This window comes from Rhinatrema bivittatum, chromosome 13, assembly GCF_901001135.1.
Source record: "Rhinatrema bivittatum chromosome 13, aRhiBiv1.1, whole genome shotgun sequence".
Taxonomy (NCBI): domain Eukaryota; kingdom Metazoa; phylum Chordata; class Amphibia; order Gymnophiona; family Rhinatrematidae; genus Rhinatrema; species Rhinatrema bivittatum.
In genome coordinates this window covers 40,631,325-40,648,771 of record NC_042627.1, presented here as the reverse complement: position 1 = coordinate 40,648,771, position 17,447 = coordinate 40,631,325, and the positions used below count along the sequence as shown (strand labels likewise).

Genomic DNA, 17,447 nt, shown 5'->3' with positions numbered 1-17,447 from the left:
TTAATACATAAATAAATACATAAATAAATATTGACGATATTATACAGTATTTTTTTTTTTGGTTGGAACACTCGTTCTGAGTGTCCAGCCTGATTCTTTGGCACCTACATCCATCAGCTATATCTACTGAGATAACATCCACCATAAATATTTTCACCTTGCACCTTGGATCCTGGAGGTCTGTCCTCCCCCAATTAAAGAATACATACTGGGTTGTGCAAGACTTTGTCAAGATTTATCTTTGGGACTGAATGTGACCCCTAAATTCATTGTATAGCATAGAAGAGAGGCTAAATGGAAAAGTGTACTAGTGAGAAGGAGAATAGAAGTGTGGGTGTGCACAAAAGGATGAGAATTCAAACCCTGTGAGTCTTAAACAAAATAAAGACTGAATGAGTTTTAATCTGAGGATACTTCTTTCAATGTTTGGATTGTAAGTCTGGAGACCCTGACAGTGGACATTCCGGCACCCATCATGACAAAAGGGAGAAGATGTCACCAAAATATCAAAATGAAATTTAAACTTCTTTTAAATTGTATATTTATGAGTAATTTACACATTTCAAGCAATGCATCTTGAATTTCAACTTCATAATGCATAGTATCATCTTGATTATGCAATATGTAAAACCCCAAAATAAGACCTACAAGACAAATTAAAAGTAACCACTACTCTGCTATACAACTAGCCCTCAGGGTGGGGAGCACAGACCAATTGTATACATTCCATTAAATCCTAAATCAAAAAAGAAAACACCAAAAAGGCAGATCATTTAAGCATTTAAGTGAACAGCTCCTGTTAACTGGCCAAGGAAGTAGAAGGGAGGGAGCAAGTGAATCTTCATTAAACACTAGCTTGTAGATTTACCAATCAAAAAGGATTCTAGTTATTGGGGATGCAGAAAAATAAACTGCAGCCCTTGATAAAGGATCAAAACACTTACACAGAGATTTCAGTTTAAAAGCAGCCCTCATAGCAGTAACTCCCATGCATCTTCAGAAGTTTCTTACATCTAGCAAGAGGAAGGTTTACAAGTGTGGGTGGGACACAATTTAGCTGGCTAGGTCAGGCACTCAGCTGTGACTGAAAATTTACCCTTTGTCACATACATCAAAAGAGTTCAAAGTTTTGTAAGATGTTACTATTCCATGTATTCTTGTGTCTATAGAACATTACTGTATCATTAGTAGATATATCTTCATAAAAGGGAAGAGACCTTATATTTCATGTCTGTACTGTTTTGCTTTGCCTTTCAAAGAAAAGTACAGGGAGGGAAAGAATGAGAGATCAGAGAATGAAAAAGAATAAAACTACCTCCAGAGTATGTTGTATGAACAAATGTCCGTTCTTTCTGGAAAGAAATGTTCTCTAAATAAAATAACACCTTTGAATAAAAATACTGCTCTAAAGTCTCAATCTGAGTGCACTTTTGAAAACATCCTCCCTCATACTGTAGTGTGGGTTGATTTAGTTTGTAGCTTTTAAATGGTCGGACAGTCACATTTACGGCCTGTCCATGGATCTCACCTTTCCCACAAGTTGTCGTGCACTCAGTTGTTCCAACTTGCTTCCAGTTATATTCACGATTTCTTCGTGGTGGCTGCACTGCCGGCACCTGGTTGTCTGGTTGGCGAGAAGGCAGTCTAGCTGGGAAGGCAACTGATGGATGGCCAGGGTGAACACCCGGCTCAAGAAATGAATTCCCATCTTCTGTAGGACTTGTAGTGTCTGGCACTTCAAGCTGACCATTGAAAGGGTCCCCTGGAAAGAAACAGTATTACAAGATAAAAGTTTTCACTTATCTTTCAGATATCACAGTTGGATATATTAGATAGCTAATAGGCACCTTAGAAGTCTGTCCAGTTATCAGATCTGGAATCATGAGATAAATACTTGTCTCAGCAAGGTTCTGTTCCAGCAAGAAAGACTACATTGCTTGACAGTGAAAGCTTTCTGTCTCAACAAAACAAGGAGCTAAAGCTTCAGAGGGTATTTTTCATCACCTCTGCAAGATGTTGATAATACAACTCTGCAGGATACATTTTATTATTCATACCAGCCCAGGGCTTTGCCATGTCAGATTTATACATCCATCTGTTTCTAGCTGACTGAAAACATGGACCTACTGTAACTGACAAGGAGAAACTAGAATACATTGATGGTAGAAAGATGACCAGGATGGGACCACTTTTTGTCACTATTTATTTATTTTTTTTGTTTTGGAAAAAATAAAATAGTATGCAATCTTACTACTATACATCAAAATGTGTAATTCACTAATAATCATGACGTGTTTTTGAAAATATGAACTGGTTTTGGCTTAGTTTGACTATTCAACAATTAACTACAATGTGATGAACAAGAAATAAAACCCCAAAATGCTGCTTTAATTTAAAATTCTTTGATATCTTGGATTGCTAATATAATTATTTAATAATACAGAAAAATGGAGTTGCCCTCAGTCCCAATCGTTTCTTTTTCCGATACTGGAAATAAATGCAGATTTCCTGCTAAAAATACTGCTCACTGCATCTGTCCATTAAGGGGCGGATTTTCAGAGCCCTGCTCGCGTAAATCCGCCCAAAACCGGGCGGATTTACGCGAGCAGGGCCCTGCGCGCCGGTGAGCCTATTTTACATAGGCTCACCGGCGCGCGCAGAACCCCGGGACTCGCGTAAGTCCCGGGGTTTTCGGAGTGGGCGTGTCGGGAGGAGTGTCGGGGGGCGGGGCCGGAGCGCACGGCGTTGCGGGGGCGTGTCGGCAGCGTTTTGGGGGCGGGTACGGGGGCGTGGCTACGGCCCGGGGGCGTGGCCGCGCCCTCCGTACCCGCCCCCAGGTTGCGGCCCGGCGCGCAGGAGGCCCGCTGGCGCGCGGGGATTTACGCCTCCCTCTGGGAGGCGTAAATCCCCCGACAAAGGTAGGATGGGGGTTTAGACAGGGCCGGGCGGGTGGGTTAGGTAGGGGAAGGGAGGGGAAGGTGAGGGGAGGGCAAAGGAAAGTTCCCTTCTAGGCCGCTCCGATTTCGGAGCGGCCTAGGAGGGAACGGGGGTAGGCTGTGCGGCTCGGCGCGCGCAGGCTATACGAAATCGATAGCCTTGCGCGCGCCGATCCAGGATTTTAGCCGATACGCGCGACTACGCGCGTATCTACTAAAATCCAGCGTACTTTTGTTTGCGCCTGGAGCGCAAACAAAAGTAGGCTGTTCGCGCTCGTCTGAAAATCTACCCCTAAGTGAGTGGGTTAAAGATTATAAGCACGCCAGTCAATGCCAGGCTTTGAAAGAGTTTCAGTCCTTTTTGCAGCCTTTCCCACAGATTGCTACTGAAAAGATCTGAGAAATGCCACATTAAGAAGTTCATCTGAATCATCACCTGTGAAAACCATCTCTGAAACTGGTATCTCCCCAACATCCTCATTAGTAAACACAGAAGCAAAGAATTAATTTAGTCTTTCTGCAATGGCGTTATCTCCCTAAGAGTCCCTTTAACCCTTTGGTCATCTAACGGTCCAACTGACTTCCTCGCAGGTTTCCTGTTTCGGATATATTTTAAAATGTTTTTATTATGAGTTTTTGACTCTACAGCCAACTTCATTTCAAATTCTCTCTTAGCCTGTCTTATCAATTTTTTACACTTAACTTGAAAATGCTTATGCTTTTTCCTATTTTCCTCAGAAGGATCCTTCTTCCAATTTTTGAAGGATTTTTTTTTGGCTAAAATAGCCTCGTTCACCTCATCTTTTAACCATGCTGGTAATTATTTTGCCAGCAGTCTGGTTCCACTCTGGCTAAGGTGGAGTCCACCCTTTCAGAAAAGTCTCTCCTGTCCCCAAAGGTTTGTCCAGTTCCTTACAAAACCGAATCCCTCTTCCCTGCACCATCATCTCATCCATGCATTGGGACTCCGGAGCTCTGCCTGCCTCTGAGGACTTGCATGTGGAACAGGGGCATTTCAGAAAATGACACCCTGGAGGCTCTGGATTTCAGCTTTCTACCTATAATCCTAAATTTGGCTTCCTGAACATCCCTCCCAATTTTCCTATGTCATTGCCCACATGCACCACGACGGCAGGCTCCTTCCCAGCAAAGTTGCAGAGATACGCAAGTATCTGCCGGAGCGTGCACATTTCAGAAGTTTAAAAAAAGGGGCAGAGCATGGACGTGGACTAGGTGGGGAATTTCAAGGTGTAAACCTGAAGTGTTTGCATAAATACTTAGTGATCTGGCGTGCGCCAAAGCCCCCTGCCATATAACTTTATTTCTGCTTTGGATGATGTGTAAGTAATAAAATAAAGAAAAATAGGCAAATCTGCAGGGTTTTAAAGGTCGGGTATAACAGTGGGGAGTGAAGGCTATTAAACTGGCGGGGAGTATGGAGAACTTCTCTCTTAATTGAGCAAACTGGGAACAAACTAGTAAAATTGGGAATAGCATCAGTGTGCGCCTCTTTTAAAATACCTCGATTTACGAGGTAGAAGCGGCATGTGTGCACACAGATGCACACCTACTAAGAATCTGGCAAACGTGTGCGCAACCAGACTATTTTATAACATGCACACATATGTTATAAAACAGCCACAACCCTGGGTGCGGAACAACATATGCATGTCAATGTGCTCCTGCCAGGAGAGATTCTATAATGAGGCAGAGTGAGGCGGCTGTTTCAGGTGGAAAATTTTCGAGCAACAAAAAGTGCCCTCCAAAACAGTCAATGGCCGCTTCCCCCTGCCTCCTGATACATAATTAGCTAAATGTGCTAGCCTCGTGATTTTTGAATGCTGTGGGACCGGCACAGGTGCGAGGGGGGGGGGGGGGAGGGCAGAATGAAAAGAAAGAAGAGAGCTGCCGGTGGACCCCCATCTCACCAGTGGCGAAGTCAAGAAGGGAGCCCGTTCAGCTGCTGCTCCTTCACCTGTGCCAGTCTCACGGTAGTAAAAAATCGCTGAGTTAGCACTTCCTTTGCTGTAATGAGATCAGCATAAAGGAAGTGCTAGCCCAGCAATTTTTGACTACCATGGGACCAGCACGGGGGGAGGCAAGGTGGACTGAAAAAGAAAGAAGAGGGCCACCAGTGAGATGGGGTCCACCCTGACCCCCCCCACCCCCCCACCCCACACCTGCAAGCAACAGGCTTGGGCAGGAGGAAGAGCAAATGCTTTGTGGCCCCCAGTGGAGCATAGCCCGCCAGCAGCAGGAGGAAAGAAGAGACCATCTGCCTGCTGAGCTCATCCCTCTTACCACCAGAACAGAGCGAGCATCTATGTGTATGTGAGCGCATGTCTGAGCATGAAAGAACTTGTGTGAGAGAGGAAGGAGAAAGTTTCTTTACTCTCCCCTGCTCCCCCCACACTAATCCACAGAAATTTCAGGGTGACTGGAAATCAAAATTTCCCAGGTAAGGAAAGCAGGAACTTTTTAAATTCTTACCAGTTTAATTATTGGGTGCTATTTAATGTGTTTGCTAATTTGAAATATTTTATTGGTGTTTGGGAAATCTTTTATAATTTTTATATGAGATTTAATAACTGGATGTTCTATTCATCAGCTATTTTGAAACATTTATTCTTTTTATTATTATGGTTTTAGTATTATAAGTATTTTATATTTTTTTATTTGATGTTTTATAAGGAATGGTATTTCTATTTTGCCATTGTTGCACTGCATATAGTCTGGCTTGTGTGTTCCTGTTCAGTTTTTGTCTACATGTTTGCTTATGCTTTATGTCTCTTTATTTGGGAGAGGGTCTGTGTTCTGCATGTCTGTAGTAAATTCATTGCAAATGTATTGTGAAACCGAAGTGATAATTAATCTTGTTAATTGAACCTCGGTATATAAAAGTTATAAATAAATAAATAAAATATTGTGGATTTCTATGCTGCTTTACCTATTGTTTGGAATCTGGCTTTGTTTTCTGTACTTTTAGATATTTTGTTGATTGTTTTGCATTTGCCAATTTTTTTTATGTACATATTTTCAAAGGTTTGTGCGTGTAAGATACGCACTCAACCCCCGAAAACCTACCCCTGCCACCCCCTGTGCGCGCTGAGCCTATGTTGCATAGGCTCGGCGGTGCGCGCAAGCCCCGGGACACGCGTAAGTCCCTGGGCTTTGTAAAAGGGGTGGGAAGGGGGCGTGTCCAGGGCATGTCTGCAGTCTGGGGCTGTGTCCGGGGGCGTGTCCGGGGGGGTCAGGTGGCGGGACCGGGGGTGTGGCGACGGTTCGGGGGCGGTCCCGAGTCCTCTGGCACAGCGGCCGTGCCAGGGGATGGCGAGTTGGTGCGCACAAGTTACGCCTGCCTCGGGCAGACGTAACTTGTATAACAAAGGTAGGGGGGGATTTAGGTAGGGGTGGGGGTGGGTTAGATAGGGGAAGGGAGGGGAAGGTGGGAGGAGGCGAAAGGAAAGTTCCCTCTGAAATCGGAGCGGCCTCGGAGGGAATGGAGGCAGGCTGCTCGGCTCAGCCTCGGAGGGAACGGAGGCAGGCTACTCGGCTCGGCGCGGGCAGGTTGCACAATTGTGCAACCTGCCCGCGCCGACCCTGGATTTTATAACATGTGCGCGGCAGCGAACACATGTTATAAAATCGGGTGTAGATTTGTTCGCGCCGGGTTGCACGAACAAATCTACACCCGCACATAAATTTAAAAATCTACCCCTTATTGTTATCCACTAAGATTTTCAGATTAGTGGACTACAAGTTTCTAAATAAATAGACAAATAAATAAATGTGTGACTGAGGTGAGGTATCCTGCTAGTGTGAAGTTTTTATAGGGATCTATAGTAGCCTGGCTTGTTCTATTTTTTTAATAGGAAGTATATTGGTGTTTAAGGCCTGCTGTAATATTTGCAGTGTTGCCTTTTAATAGATAAGGTTTTTACTTTTTTGAATTAATGCTGTTTTTTAGTATGGAAGGCTTACTATATGTAACTATAATTCAGTTTACTTATGGCTTTCTAAAGACAAAGCCCACACCCAACATACATTACATACACCTAACACCATATGCATTCCAAGTGTGTGTTTTGCGTTTTTGCAGGGTTTTCTGGCTGGCACACAACAGTGCATGGAAAACGAATATATATGTTGTTGTGATATCTTTACCTCAGAAGACTGTATTTTGAATGTCCTTTTTCATGCAAAATTAGTTATTATAAATGCAGGATTTGTAATTGTGGGTGGTGAGGGCATGGGGGGTGGGGTATCTGCCTTCTGTCCTTGCAACAGCTCGGAGAGAGTGCGCTGCACCCAGACCACCACCATTCACTCATCTCCCACTTCCCCAGGGGGAAAATGCTGGCGAAAGGTGGGAGGCAGGTCTTAGGATTCCTGGGAGTATGGCAGGTTTGCCAGCATCCTAGAAATATCACTCTGCCACTCCTCTGGGAACTCTGACCCCTTCTGTCCCCTTCCGCAACATTTCAAATCACTAAAAGGGCCACACTGCATACAGAGACTCCCCTCTTGATGATTTAACTTGTTTGGGGTGAGGTGGTGGTGGGGGGGGGGGGTGCCATCTCATCCCTCACCTCAAGCAGCAGATCCTCTTGACCTGCCCCTGGCTCCCGCACACAGAGGTTTGACTCCTTAATTATACTGAATTTTCAGCTGAAAATAGGGGCCAAACTCAGGTGCCTAGATTTAGGAGCTCAGATTTTTTTTTTGAATATCAGGTTCAGTGAACCTTGCTATCACTATTTCCCTGAGATTTCTACCTAAACCAGGGCATGGAAATAATACTTTTGAAAACAGGACCCCAGATGATCAAAACTGAAATAAAAATGGTCTGCTTAAAAGCAACCAATTGATAATTGTTTGCTGGGAGAAAGTGCATGAAGATGAAAAGAGAAAGGCTTAGGGGCCAATGCAATAAAGTGCACCCAGCCTAGTGCACAGGTTTACACGTGGTTTGACGTGCGTTTTGGGTGCGCTAGATTAGCACCCGATGCAATAATTTGATTAGCGCATCCAAAACACTTACACAAACAAATGTGTAGCTGATAGCGCCCATCACATGTAAATTCCATGCAGATGAGGCTATTAGCTATTACCTCCCGATGCCGAAAATCACTGGGTGCCCAACACACACTTTTTAATGCGGCAAATTTAACTCCAGCCCCAGAGGTGGCATAAAGTCAATCCGTGAGTCAAGGGCTCATGACAAATTAAAAAATACGGTCTTTTGTGGTTCCTTCTACTTAGTATCATTGTGATACCTAAATTTACTGGTTGTGGTGTTGAAAAATAAATGTATATTGACTAGATTTAAAAAAAACATTATTCTGGATGCACAATTTAGATGCCCATAGCAAGGGCACTTAGGCCTGGATTTCCTAAGTTCGCAGAACTTAGAAAATCCGGCAGTAATGGGGGGCGGGCCTGCAAAAGCCAACAGCGATTGCACCACCACGGTGCTATTGCTGCCGGCTTTCACAAACCAATAGTGCCACCATGAAAGATGGTGCTATTGGCCGCGTTACCGACGGCGATAAGGCTCCTTACCTTTTCTCCGTCAGCGATGTCTTCGCAGCGTCCACCCCGGTGCTGCCCCAACTCCTCCCCTTCCAATGCGGACACTGCCCAGAACCCTCCCCGATCTAGGTATCGCACGCAAAAAGTCCCTTTTCGCGTGCGATACCTTTGGAAAATGACCCCCTTAGCTTTGGGCGCCTTCAGCAACCTCAGCAAAAACAGCCAGAAGAAGGGGGATGAAAACAGATGCACGTATTGAGTGCCCATTGTAATTTTGGGCACCCGATGCATTTGAGTGCTAAGGACACACAATTCTCCCCTAGCGCAGCCCCTCATTTAAATACTGTATCAGGTGCCCAGGGGATGTGGCTGCATGTGTTTAGGAAACGGGCACTGAATACCAGCATCTGTTTTCAATTCGCATTGGCCCCAGAGACAGTGAAATAGAAAGAAAAAATACAGAGACAAAAGCAATGGAGCTAGGAGAAAATAAAGAGAGTGAAAGAGAAAGAGAGGCATTTCAGAGAAGGCAAATATACAGGCCGATACAGTAAAGTGCGGCCACGGTTACCCTGCTTCTAACCCGCTTTCTACTCACAATTTGGCCGCATTAGTCCAACCCGCGATTCACTATCCCTTTTAACCCATCCTTACCGCTTCTTAAAATCAACGGGTAACCCTTTCCGCCCACGACATGTATATGAGATGTAAACGATCGGGTTAGCTATTCCCCCCCATTCACTAATGTGCGCCCCAACTATCGCCTTTTTAGCCTGCAGTTTAGTCGCACGTTTAACCTGCTAATTTACCGCCTACCCCTACCCCTGCGTTAGAGGCAGAGGTAAGGGTAGATGGCAAACTTTCCCCCAGCCCCTGCTTACCTGCCCTGGCCGCGTCCATGAGTGCCGGTCTCCGGGGCAGCCCCAGTCCTCTCTCCCCTCCTCCTGAAGCAACTTTAACCAAAAGAAAACCTAAAAACCTAAAATCCCCTCCTCCCGAAACAACTCGACATGTAAATTATTGTGAATAAGTGTAACCAAAGTTAACTTACTTTTTCTTTCTTTCAGACCTTTCAGCCCTCTCTGCCCTCCTCCGGAGGCGCCACGGCTCCCCTGCCTCCCGGGGGCAGCCAGCGGCGAAAGCGGCTTCCAGCGGCCCCCGCTGGCGAAGACGGACGAAATCACGCCTGGGCATGCATGGGCGCTCAAGCCAGCGAAAGCACATGAACGGGCGTGCGTGACATACGCCGTGATGTCACGCACGCCCGTTCATACGCTTTTGCTGACTTGGGGGCCCATCAATTTGGGCGCTCAAGCCACCGAAGCGCATGACGTCACGGAGTACGTTCATACGCTTCGCTGGCTTGTGCACCCAAATTGACGGGCCCCCGTCAGCAAAAGCGTATGAATGGGCGTGCGTGACGTCATGGCGTACGTCACGCACGCGCGTTCATGTGCTTTTGCTGGCTTGAGCGCCCATCAATTTGGGTGCACAAGCCAGCGAAGCGTATGAACGTACGCCGTGACGTCATGCGCTTCGGTGGCTTGAGCGCCCAAATTGACGGGCCCCCAAGTCAGCAAAAGCGTATGAACGGGTGTGCATGACGTCACTGCGTACATCACGCACGCCCGTTCATGTGCTTTCGCTGGCTTGAGCGCCCGTGCACTACGGGCATGCGTCTTCGCCGGCGGGGGCTGCTGGAAGCCGCTTTCGCTGCCGGCTGCCCCCGGGAGGCAGGGGAGCCGCGGCGTGCCTCTGGAGGAGGGCAGAGAGGGCTGAAAGAAAGAAAAAGTAAGTTGATTTTGGTTACATTTATTCACAATACTTTACATGTTGAGTCGCTTCGGGAGGAGGGGATTTTAGGTTTTTAGGTTTTCTTTGGTTAAAGTTGGGATCCACTTCCTGGTACCTGTCATTTCAAATGTCATTTGAAATGACATTTGAAATGACAGGTACCAGCGCACCCAGGATACTGTTTAGGCGCTGTATGAAGCGCCTATACAGTAAAATGGATTGCACTTCATGGACGCGCGTTGGATGTGGGTTGGACGCGGCTTGCATTTGCAAGCAATTTAAATAGAGTATCGCGCAGTATGTGATCAGAACTGTGCGTGCGGCAAACGAGGGTGCTCCCGGCACTGCCGCACTCTTTCTAACGTGTCCTTACTGTATTGGCCTGAAAAGGACTTATTTTCGTAGGATTCTGGGAAAGCACGCAGTAAACTGGAACACTAAGTATTACCAAGGATTAAGGCAGCAATTCCAACCCTCTTTGGAGGCACACCTAGTGTATACAAATCTATCTCATGCATATTCATTCTGGTAATCCTGAAAACCTGACTGGATAGGTCCTGCTCCAGGTGAAGGTTATGAAATTATGAGGTAGATATTCAAACATTACTTAGCCAGATAAACCAGACTTATCCGGCTAAGTGGCAGTCGCTGAATATCTGGCTATTACCACTTAGCCAGATAAGTCACTTATCTGGCTGAATAGTTAGCTGTACAGTCAGTGGGCAGGCAGTTGGCGTAACTGGGGCATGCTACTTATCTGCTAAGTAGCGATATTCAGGCTTACCTGGTTAAGTTAACCGGATAAGTTAGACGTGGTCTATAGCAGGTCTAAAATTAGCTGGATATGCTTATCCTGTTAACTTTAATACTTATCTGGGTATATTCATTGTCATTGTTGTGCAGCTGAATATTCTGTGTAAATTAGCTGGATATGCCTTATCTGGCTAACTTACAAAGCTGGATAGCTTTAAATATTGATCTCTTAGTGTTTGAAATTGTGAATATTTGAGACAAATAATTAGGAAATATAGTATTTCTTTTTACTGCAAACTGGGAGAAAGTGCATAAGAAATAGAGATGAGATACAATGTTTTTAACTGTGTAATCCCAAAACATAGAAAAAGGCACCTAATAATTTCTTAAAGACAGGAAGGTACACCAGAGGCAATACTCAACATTAGCTGCTAAAGTAAAAGAATGAAACAATCAAGAACACATTTTAAAAGTAAAATAATTGTTTTAAAGTACAGTATTAGCCTACAAAAGGCAGAAAAGTATTAAATCATCTAAATCAACACTGTGTACACTATCTATATACAATACTACAGGGTTCACCTGGTCTTCTGTGCGGGGGCAACTGAGGCCTAATTACGTTTGCTCCTGGGATAATGTACTCATAGTGCACACCTGGGTTCAGCTGCTGATGAATCATCTGAAACGCAAATAAGAAAAATCCATTTAAGCTCAGTAAAATTACACGGTTTCCATCTAATGCAATTTCTAATATTACTTCGATCTGAACCAGTACCGTGCATTACCATAAACCTTTCTGGAACATGAAGAGAACACAGTAATATACAGTAGAAAATGGCCAGAGAAGAAAATCAGTTGCCCATTCACAATCCTGCAAAGTCTGGACGCAGGCAAAACGTTTATGGGGAGGGAGGGGGTGGCGGCGGGGAGGATATCTCCATGGGACAGAGCTGTACAACATCTGAGCTGGTCTGCATATATTTTTTTGACATAAAAAAAAAATGACATGAGACAAATAGTTTCTGATGTTCAGCGGTTTGCGTGGTCAGGAATGTTGCAGAATAGAGAACAAGGCAAGCTGTGTACACAACTGGTTTCAGAGCTGGAACATTATGTCTGACTGTTACAGAAGGGGGCTCAAAACAATTTGCTCTAATCCTTCAACTGCAACCCTGCAAGTCCCTATATCATGTCATTAGCTGCAATGTGGCTTGCAGATGTAGATAACTGAGCAATAAACAAAAGTACTGATGCTCAGACTCTAAAAATATAGCCGCTAGATGGCATGACACAGGGATAGAGAATAATATATTTATTATACTACAGCTTTCACTAATAAGCAAAAATGCTTGTGCTTAGGTGTGTTGTAGGCGCTTTTTATTATTAATTAGTTTTTATTCTTTCTTTCATGACACTTCAGAGCAGATTACACTCAGAAATTGTAGGCATTCACTATCCTCAGAGGGCTTACAATCTAAGGAGGTAATTTATTAAGCTGTGTTATTTTCCCCAGTGGGGGAAAATAGTTAACATGGGATTTACAAAGCTGAAGTTCAGAGTACTGCAGCTGAGTAAACCCAATGGTATTTTCCCCAGGGGTAAAATACCTTGAGGAGAAATATCACAAGTTTAGCTGAAACCCCACCAAAACTATATTTTGGAGGCCTCGAGCTGTGGAGCTACCATGAATTAAAGGTGCTGATTGGCCTGGAGCAAATCCCCAAGTGTCGCTAAGACCCCAGGTGCTCTCTCAAGACCCCCTATCCTACTCATCTGCCATCCCTTAAGACAGCCAAACTCACAAAAAGAAACTTTATACCCCCTGAGGTTGTGGCACAGACCCTGCCTCCAAAACCTCTCCCCCCTTGACAAAAAAATAGTCCCCTCCCAGAGGCTGGCCCCTGTACCCCTTAACCTAACCCACCCTCCCAACTCCTTGGATTTACAAATTTGCCGTAGTAGTCTAGTGGGGGACTGGAGTGGCCCCTAGGCTCCAGACCTTTTGACCTATTTCATGATAGAGCCACTGATGCCTTTTGAAAAATGGCAAAAATCCAAAGAACTGGTAAAGTATGTGATGCAATAAACGCTATATCAGAGAAAGGAATCACATACAACAACGTGATCAATGATCGGACAGGTTTACCCTCATAAGTGAGTGACTATACATATACACCCGAACCGGTGTTTCAAATCTCTTAAGCACTTTGATTTAGTGCAAGCACTCATGAAATAATCATAGGGTGTCCCCAAATCTCTTTTTTTATTGGATTTTTAATTTTTAGAGAGTCCTTTTGTTGAAAAACACGTTGTGACTGTACACACATATGAAACTGTTCCTTCTTATTTTTAGCGAAGGTGAACTTTTTTTAGCAAAGGTAAACTTCTAACACCACTTACATATGGAAAAGTACACTTATCTTTTCCAAAATTTGGAACAAGCGGCTCCTCAGCCTTGTTCAATCAAACGCCCGACACCGCTGGTGTTTCGAGAGAAACTTCTTCAGGGGCCTTAATAAGTCTGAAAAACATGTTAGACACTCACGCCATTCATCTTCACAAAACATATCATCCAAGAACTTACGAGTTAGAAATGAAGAAAGCCAACTCCTGTAACATATGGCATAGAACAGAATCCGATATCAATCACACAAATACCCACACACACAAACTGTGTATTCCAATACACCACAATGTAAACAATACCAACAGATTAATGTACTGGTCTCTTTTTTGTACAGCACACTGTCACCGATATACTTATTTAAGACCCTCTATTCACGAGCAGGCATATATACTACCATCTCGTTTGTCATAGGGGTCTAAATTACTTTAATAATAAATCCTGCGTACCTTTTGTTTGCTTAATTTTTTCAGTTTTCTTAAATGTCTACACGAAAATTATAGGGTAGTGAAACCTGCCGATAAGGGTGGAGCAATAGTCATCCAAGACACAGATGCCTATGTAGCAGAGATTACAGCGTCAATTGAGCGATCGCAAATATTGTCAAATCCTTGGTTGCAGATCCTGTCGAATCCCTCAGAGATAAGATTGAAACTGTTTTACAAGAAGGTATTGATAGAGGTTTTTTGACTTCGAGGGAAGCCCGGGCATTGAAGGTTCAACATCCAGTACATCCCGTGTTATATACCTTATGTTACGATCCCCCCTGTTGCTGCGCTACGGGTGGTCTCTCACCTTCCACCGGAGGCCGCTCCGAAGCCAGGGCCTCGCCTGTATTCCATCCGGGACTTGCTCCAGGGCCTGAGAGGCCTAGCTGTTCCTGTGGCTTGCTTGGCTGTTTGGACTTCTGGTTTCCAGCCACGCCCGTTTCCCTAGGGCTGGCCCGCAGCTCTCCACCTTACTTATAGGACCAGTGAGGGGCGGTCCTGGCAAACTCCTCCCAGGGAGTTGCCTACAACCTCCAGTATATAAGGACTTTCTTGTCACTTGCAACTGGCCTTCGGATTGAGTGCTACAGTTACCTGTACCTCTTCCTCGATCCAGGTCTTCCGTGGTCTGCCTTGTATTGATGGCTCCTTGTTTTGTCTCTGTCCGGATGTTTCCTTCCTGATGTTACTGACGTTCTGCCTTGATGTGTTCCTGATGTCCTGATCTGGTTCCGCTTGTTCTGCCCTACGTCCTGTCTGGCTCCTGAGCCTTCTGGCCTGTTGGGCCCTGGAGTGGCCAACAGGTGGGATTCTTCCCTGCGCTCTGGAGCTTCCCTGCCTGCCAGCCGAAGGGGCTTCGGATGTCAGTATCCCAGCAAAGGGAGTTCCTGCTCGCCTGGCTCTTCCCCTGCGCTCTCCTGTTCTCAACATGGTCCGCAACCAGCCTTCCTGGGCTGTTGTAGGGCGCGTATGGGACGGGGTGGTCCGCGACTCAGTCCCGTGGGTGGGCTGAGTAGGGCGCCCTCAGGGACAGTGCCCGTGTCTCCTTCAGGCCCTCCTCTTCGATTGTCTGTACTAGCCTTGTCTACGATGTCTGCACCTGCCTTGTCTACGATGTCTTCAGTGTAAAGGACTCTGTCTGCCCTCGCCTCTGTCTGGCCTGCTGCCCATTGCCGTTCCCAGCGGCAGGTCTGAAAGGTCCGGGAACAGTCGGAGGGACCGTTCATCAGTCAACTTCCCAGTGTTGGCTACCATGGGCGTGCAGGTCCGGCTGAGGGTCGGACTCCCTGCTTTTGTACCCGCCTGGCTCCCCATGCCTGCTCAAGCTCACCTCCCACGGTGTGGCTTTGGGCTCCTCCCTTGAGTCCTGCCGTGGCCCAAGGGCTCACCCACCCGCTGGAGACGACTGCGCCCACGCGCGCTCGTAACACCTTACCCTAAAAGTGCATAAGGACATTCAGGCCACCTCCGGGCCATCCTATAGTAGCAGGACGTGGTTCTACTTTAGAACCTCTTTCAAATTTTCTGGATTTCTTTTTAAAGCCAGCCGTATTAAGATCAGCGTCATTCCTGCAAGACACGTCCCATATGCTCCGATTACTTTCAAGAGCTTCCACCTTTACCTGAGGGGTGTTGGTTAGTGACTTTGGACATCACCTATATACAAATATTCCGCAGAGTGAAGCATTCGTCCTTGTACAGAATATTTTACAGAACCGCCCTCGACTTCACCGGGTAACTACAGGATTTCTTTTAGAACTATTGAGATTGGTACTATTTAAGAACTACTTCAGTTTTGATAGCACTTTTCTATTTATAGGTACAAGGAGTGGCGATGGGGGCTACTGTTGCCCCAGATATTGCTAACCTGTACGTGGCAGATTTCGAGGATAAATTTTTGTATGGTTCTAATTGGTTTTTAAAGATATTTTTGATCTGGCGGCGTTACATCGAGACATATTCTTTATCTGGACAGCAAATTTGGACATGCTTCAGCAACTTTTTAGGATGGCTCAATCTTCAAGATCTGCACCTCAATTCACAGCACATTTTGACCAACGTTCAGTTGCTTTCTTGGACATTCTTATCACTAAAGAAGGCTGTTCTGTCACAACTTCTCCTATAAGGAAGGCCCACAGATCGCAACCACTATCAAGATATTCAAGCTTTCATCCGCAAAGGTTGAATAAATGGGCTCCCCTATTTCACAATTTCTCCGGTTGCGTAGGATTATGCTCGTCTTTGGATGAATTTAAAATTCAGGGCCGGTCTTTCTTTTTTTCACGATTTTACCCAAAGAGGTTACCCACATGGGGTTATAAAAAGGCATTTACAAGCGAAGCTCTGTTTGCAAACAGACAACCTCTTACTCACAATACCAACAAAGGCCCTATAATCGACTTTCCTCACATGTATTCTAAAATACTCCCGGACATGTTAAGAGGTTGTAAGAATAGTGCGTGAGCATTGGAAGGTGTTATCATTGCATTCAGTTTTTTCAAACGGGCCCTAGATTTGCCTACTTCAGAGGCCAAAATATCAGAGATCGTGTTGTGCACTCGAGTTTTGTGTCTACCAAGAATGACATTCCCACTGGTGGGCATCAAGCTTGTGGATCCTGTGACATGTGTGCATTAGCCCTGACAGGAGAAGAATGGCAAGCTCCTCATTCTGGGGTAGTCATACGCCGAGAGAAATTAACTACATGTGACACTATGGGAGTCATCTATGAGATACAATGTCCTTGCAAGCTGGTGTATATGGGCCGTATGAAGAGGAAAATCCGTACGCGGCTTATAGAACATAGAAGTTGCATTAAGATATTGAAAATGGCAGCCCCTCTTGTCCAACATTGTAATAATGAGCATCATCAGTTTACAGATTTGCGTTGGTCTATTCTGGAACAGGTGTTCCAGAACCCAAGAGGAGGAGATATACAAGTAGCATTGAATCGTCGAGAACACTACTGGATTTTCTCCCTGAATACTGTTGACCCTCATGGGCTTAATGAGAGGATTAACTGGTATTCCCTCATTTGAATGGGGATATCCAGTTAGTGTAGTTTTTGTGCGCTCCTTGTTTACCTTTCGCTCTAATGATGTTTTCAAATGCGATTCTATAATCAGTGCATGCAGCGCTGGTGATACAGTATGTAGATGCTGAAATTTTGGATGTCTTGATTTGGATATACGACTCACTTCTTTTACATTTTCTTTCCGGCCATAGCGCTTTACATTAAAGGAGGACCTGATGAAAAACTGGAGCCGGAATTATCCGCCGGTTTTACAATAGGATTTGGACGTAATGGAGGACTTACTGCTTTTTCATTTAGAACACTTTCTGCCCTGCAATAGCGTTTCAATTTTTAAAGGAGGACCTGATGGAAAACTGGATTCAGATTTACCCGCCAGCCTTTTCAATAAGAATAGGACACAATGGAGGACTTTCTACTTTATATTTTTCACTTTATATTTTTCAGATTAATTGATCCGATGTGTCGTCCCATGTTTGGACGTTTTGGCATATGTAAAGGAGTGGTGT

The 17,447-nt window shown here is 45.1% G+C and overlaps 1 protein-coding gene across 1 annotated transcript in view; it reads right to left on the bottom strand.

The window, feature by feature from the left end:
- Positions 1-17,447, bottom strand: part of THSD4 (thrombospondin type 1 domain containing 4) — a 1,544,828-nt gene that overhangs the window by 71,085 nt on the left and 1,456,296 nt on the right. Inside the window, 2 exon segments of the mRNA XM_029575745.1 lie at positions 1,529-1,762; positions 11,598-11,694. Of these exon segments, the coding sequence (XP_029431605.1) occupies positions 1,529-1,762; positions 11,598-11,694 (331 nt within the window).